The sequence below is a fragment of the Lolium rigidum genome, chromosome 2 (genome assembly GCF_022539505.1).
Source record: "Lolium rigidum isolate FL_2022 chromosome 2, APGP_CSIRO_Lrig_0.1, whole genome shotgun sequence".
Taxonomy (NCBI): domain Eukaryota; kingdom Viridiplantae; phylum Streptophyta; class Magnoliopsida; order Poales; family Poaceae; genus Lolium; species Lolium rigidum.
Window position 1 is genome coordinate 161,846,657 of NC_061509.1, and position 6,000 is coordinate 161,852,656.

At 52.1% G+C, this 6,000-nt stretch overlaps 1 protein-coding gene across 1 annotated transcript; it reads right to left on the bottom strand.

Annotated features, from left to right (window-relative positions):
- Positions 1-1,249: 1,249 nt before the first annotated feature.
- Positions 1,250-2,317, bottom strand: LOC124690261 (BTB/POZ and MATH domain-containing protein 1-like). Its single transcript, XM_047223668.1, has one exon. It carries the CDS (start codon positions 2,315-2,317, stop codon positions 1,250-1,252), a length of 1,068 nt encoding a protein of 355 aa, XP_047079624.1.
- Positions 2,318-6,000: the final 3,683 nt, after the last annotated feature.

Genomic DNA, 6,000 nt, shown 5'->3' on the forward strand with positions numbered 1-6,000 from the left:
TTGCCAGCTCCTGCTGGTAGCATGGCATCAGGCGACTCACCTGCTTGTGACTCTCGGTTGTTTTGAACCACAGTCCATATTTTTTGCTTAGGTACTTCTGTGTAAAGCAAGTTTGCCTCACGATGGGTGATGCCAATCCAACCATTTTGCTATTTAGCTCATTACAAATACAATCTTGACAAATAGAGGTAACTAGACAAATGGTATAAGTAAAAATAATTTTCACCATTTACCTCTCTTGTATAAAATACAAATATTTTACATTGTCCAATTAGGGATCATATCCATGTAGCCCGTTGGATATTTTCTAAAACAAAGATGTTTTACTAGAAACCATTTTCCAGAATAGCATAATGTAATTTCCACTTGTTGCTATTTTTCCCTTGTGATTATCTTCGTGAGATAAGCGAAATTGTGCAAGAGGAAACTTTAATATTTGCAAATAAAACCTTTCAAACAAAAACTCAGATTTAAAATCATGTAATCCTCCTGGCCTCGAGTGCGCAGACCCGACAGTCACGATCCAGCTTAGCTTCAACGAGACTACTTGTACAAAGCAAGAATTACACTCTTGTAACGTTATTTTCCTTATTTTGTTTAGCAGATCATGTTCAATTGTTGAGCATTTGTTGTTTTGATGCAGTCGGGTTCCTCTAATTTTAGATTCAAGTGTGATGTATGAATATGAGCATGTATGAGATGTATGCACAACAAATGAGCCTACCTCTAAACCGTGTCTCTCAACTACGTCTACGAACCTGGGTCGTTACAGAAGTCCAACAATTCATGCAGATACGTGTAACAATGTCTTAAGATCCTCTCTTTTCTAGTATAATTTTTTTGGGTCCGGCAAACAGGATAATTGTCGACATAAAATGAACAACTAAAGTCAAGCTATCTTATAACAAAGTATGTTTTGATTTAACACGCAAGGTCATAGAAATGCAGGCAAGAAACTTCAAAGCAGAGATTAATCTACTTTGACATCTCCTTAAGAAAGAGACAAAGCCCAAGTACCTTGTGTTCCTGGTTCATAAGATTTCGAAGAGAAAGAAAATAACTAGAGAAGACCATGCCTTGGCTTCAATGGACACATCTGCCTTCTAGCAAAGTACTTCCTGATAGATAAGTCTGGTAGTCATATACTAAGAACTCATGATTGCTACCTGACAATAAGTCTGAAAACGAACCTGGGAGCTAAGCACCATTGCTAAAACAAGAAATATCATCGCTAAAGCAGCATTTACAACTAAGTGAAGGCCAACATGGCAATCAGCTTCTTCATAATAGAAGGGCAGCTCCTGCTAAGATGATCAAAGCCATCGCTGTCCAACAGAGCCCTCAGGTTTGCAGGGGTGCCAAGAAAATGCAAGCATGCCTTCTTTAGTCCTTCGCAATGGTGCTGCTCAGCTAGCGCCAGGATGGTGGCCGTGGCTACTGTGCCCACGTCAATGTAATTGCACAGCTTTTCCTCACAAATACTCTTGAGCCTATCCATGTTATACCTGTCGGCCGCAACTAGTAGATGCTGGTACATGACATCTTCCTCTTCTGGTTTTGGTAAGGAGTCGGTGTACGCAAAACAGAGCAATGCCTTGAACACCTGTGCCTCCATGTCATCTATGCGCACGACACCTGCGGTGTTGCCCTCCTTCATACCGCCAAAGAGCTCCGCACTGAAGACTGGCGATCGGGCAGCAAGCACACACCGGTGGGCTGCGAATGTCTCACCACCAACCTCGAAAACCACATCGGCGCCCTTCTCAGTCTTCAGGAGATCGCCAAGGTGCTGGTGCAGGTCAGATGGTGCCACAGAAACGAATGCTGTAGGTGTGAAATCCTCTGCACGGTACTCTTGAATTACAACAATGTCGCACCTGATGGTGAAAGAGTCATCCTTGAGATGATTTGACTTCTCCAGCTCTGCCCTTTTGATGAACGTCCATGTCCCCCACCCCCAGCCCTTTTGACTAGTGTAGTTGTTTATTGATGCTGATGTCAGTGAAGGAGCCTGGCCCTTCACCTCGTCGGCAAAGCAGAATCTCTGTTGTGCCTTCACCGCCGTGGTGACGTTGTCGTCAAGAACAAGGAACAGAGATATGTAGTCGGCGTCCTCTGAGTTGAAGCCATTGGGATGGTAATCGATGTGCCATTTATGACCTCCAACGGTGAAAGGGCGGGACTTGATCTTATCTCCGGTGCGGACGCCCTTGGTGCGGGTGTAGCCATCGATCTTAAGAAGGTGGTACCCGCTCGCTGTGGACGCGACAATAGCGGAGGCGGACCGCGACGGCTTGCTGCTGGCTATGGCCGACATGGTGAACTAGCTCCGGGAAATATTCAGCTGTAAATCCTACCGCGGCGGATTCAGCTGTAAACTCGCCGCCGCCGCCGCCTCGGTAGGGTTTAGCGAATTGTGGGGGGAGGAGGACTGTAGTAGGAAGCGAGTAAAGCGATGAACCACGAGCCCGTAGTCATCGGGCCTACACAAAGGCCTTGTTTGGATACGCGATACTATCAGAACTTGTTTTCCGTCACCTCAAATAACTGTATATAAGAGCATCTCCACTCGTTTGGCCTGCCCACGACGAAATCTGGACGAAATAACCGCCGGATTGGACAAAATAAAGTCGTGGGGAGTACGGTATTTCCAGTCGTCCACCCGGAGTTCGGCGGACATAGTTTAAATTCAAACAAACCATCGTCCCGCGCTACAAATACGGCCAGTTGATCGGCAAAAGGACCAGCAAAAGAATCAGCCACAGATCGGCGATAGGATGGAAATTACATGGAAACAGGCTCATCGGCCGTCCCAGCTGGCACGGCGGTGTCCGACGGACCAATTTCCTCACACGCCGTGGTCGAAGCGGCAGCAGTCGACGACGAAGCAGCGGCAGTCGACGTCGAAGCAGCGGCAGTCGACGGCGTAGACGGTGAGGAAGACGAGGTAGGAGCCGGCGGAGACGATGAAGAACTGGCCGGAGTGGGTCGGAGGATGTCGCTGCGGTGGCCCTCGTACCAAATCCTCGTCTCGTCGACCATCAATTCCGTGTTCCCGCCCATCAGAAACACCAAGTCAGTGTTCCTCTTCTTCGCCGCCGCCGTCGTCTTCAGCAGGGCGATCCGGACGCCTTGGTTGGCGAGCACCTCCCGCCACCTGCCGTCGAACTTGTCGTCCCTCCCGGCGGCGTGCGTCCTCGCGTCGGCCCAGCACTTGTCAAACGACGCCTGCAGCCTGTCGGCGGGATTGCCCGTCTTTTTGAGCTCTTTGAGCTTCTTCTGGCCGAGTTCCGGGCGCCCATCCGCCGAGCCAGCCGCCGGAGCGTCGGGGTTGTACTGCTCGGTCTTGCTCTTCGAGAGGTTCTTGCGGGTTTCCGCCCACTTCTCGCACTTCTCGATGCGGGCGTAGACGTTCAGGAACTTGAACTGCATGCCGGTGTCGTCCATGTACATGTCTAAAGCACGACGCAGCTGGGGAAAAAGAGTACGGCGATAGGGGTCAGCTCACGACGATCACTACACGGTGCATAGCTAACCTCGGTGATGCAGGGTCGACGGAGCATACCTTTTGCTCCAAGTCGTGGCCGCTCATCGGCCGTTCTTTGATCTCCTCCTGTATGCCGTGCCATTTGCTGCACGCCGTCTGTATAATCCCCCAATGGGTGGCAATTGCCTTGTCTCCCCGGATCATGTTCATCTTCCTGAAGTAGGGATCGACGAGTTTGCGTTCGTCGAACGCCTGCTTCACTCGAAGCCAATATGTATCAAACGACTGCTTGGCCCCGGTTATGCCATTCATGGACACGGTCATCCAAGCTTCGGCGGGACACTCCTCTTCCTTCGGCGTCCATTTGATACGCGGTTCGGCAGGCGGCGAGTCCTTCTTCCTCTTCTTCTTTCCCTTCGACAGGTTGGCGTCGGCGACCTCGGTTTGAGTTGGCTGTTCTTCTACGTCTTCTTCTTCGAAGGGTTGGCTTCCGTCGGCCACGTCCTCCACATACTCGTTGCGCGCCGCGACAGCTGCCGTCGCCCTCGCCTCCTCTTGCGTGAAGAACCCCGGGCTCGCAGCGGCGGCGGCCATGAAGAACCCCGGGCTCGTAGCGGCGGCCATGGAGCCGGAGGTGATCATCTCGTGGATCTTCTCGTCGTTCAGCGCCAGCATCGCGCCGAACGGGAGCGGCCCTCGTCGCAGGGCCGGCGAGGTGCCCTCGTACTGGTTCCCGCTGCCGACGGCGAGCTCGGACGGCGACGGCGTGAACCTGGACGGTTGGACGTAGGTGCCCTCTTGGAACATGGCAGGCGGCGACGGCGAGTAGATCGAAGGGGAGAAAGTCGACGGGGAACTGCATGTACCTTGCGTCGGCCATTGGCCGGGGAACATGGTTCCGCCGCCGTGAGTATGGCCCATGCTCATGGCCATGCTGATCTTCCTCGCTTGTTCGTCCTGGGCCACCGCCGCCCTCTTGGCGGCGGCTTTTTTCTCCCTCTCCACCCTGCCGCTTGTTTCGACCTGGCGCCGGATCTCGTCCGCCGCCCATTCTGCATTCGACATACCCGGCGACCGCTCCTTCTTCGCCCGCGGCTTCCTCGCCTTCGGCGGCATGGTGGTGGACGAGAAGACGAGGAGGAGAACGGTGGTGGACGAGAAGACGAGGACGGGAACTGGAACTGGAAGACGAGGAGGAGGATGGACAAATTCGGCGGGAGAGATTGGGGATATGCAAGCAAATTGGAGGGAAATCGATAGGATTTGGCTTTCCTATCGCCGACTACGAGGGTCCACACGACGTTTCGCGCCAAATTCTTTCGTCCGGAGTCCCCGAGCGCGCCCCGGGGGACCGGGGATGGCGTGGGCTCGCCGGATGGATGAAGGGCCAAATCCGGACGAAAACGAGGAACCAGGGGCGCGACTGAGCCGAATTTCGCCGTCCGGATGGAAAAAACGTCGCTCGGGGGCCTCGTCGGGGAGACGAGTGGAGATGCTCTAAGGGCATGTACAATGGGTGACCTTCCCTTAGCAAATTAATTTCTTACTAAAAATTAATTATTTATCATTAATTGGTAGGGATGATAATAAGAGATAATGATATCTCTGGATTTTCTCTAGATAACGTGAAGGCTAAGAAAAGACATGCCTTCTCTACCATTGTACATGCCCTAACAAACCAAAATATTGTTTGGGTGCGGCAACGAAAATGAGAAAAATAGGTTTGTTTGGTGGTATCCCTCCTCCTGACGTGGGCACTACCCTTCGGGTAACCCACATTACCCTATCCTGTATTGACTAATTGGAGGCCCATGAAGACACCTGAAGGCGAGATGGGCCACTAGGACGGCGCACCAGAAGGTTCCTTGACGGGCAAGACAAGGAAGCGATCGAACAAGGAAAGATCGGATCTAAAACTACTGTAAACCTAGTCGTACTCGGTGAGACCTCTTGAGACCTAGCCTCCTATATAAAGGCCAGGAGAGGGGCTGCCGGGGGACACAATCAATCTTAGCAATCTTAGCCAGCAAAAGCTTAGAGCTAGGTCACCTTAGCAATAGCCATCTCGACGAGATCTCAGCCGAACTATTCGGCCCCCCATTGTAACCCATTATCATCATAATCAAGAACAGACAGGCAGGACGTAAGGGTTTTAGCTCATCGAGGGCCCCGAACCTGGGTAAATCGCTCTCCCCGCTTGTCTGTGAACCGATGTCTCGTGTCAGCTTGCAGGATTCCATCAACCCTAAGCCCCTATCGGACGGCATTGGCGAGGAGCACCCTCGACAATTGGCGCCATCTGTGGGAACCCTGTCGGCACAAGATCGGACATCGGCTGAACCCGACATGTCATCGACAGCTTCATCAACACCGTCATCGCCTCGTTTGGGAAGCCCGATTCGTTTCGGTTCCTACGAGTTCACCCCACATAGCGATTCGTCTCCCTCGACTTTCTCCGGTCTACAAGGCAATATGGAGATGGTCTTCGGGAGCGTCCACTACAACGTCAACTC

What these genes read in the sequence shown, in the direction of transcription:
- LOC124690261 (XM_047223668.1), bottom strand. Translation starts at nt 2,317, where the DNA reads ATGTCGGCCATAGCCAGCAGCAAGCCGTCGCGGTCCGCCTCCGCTATT.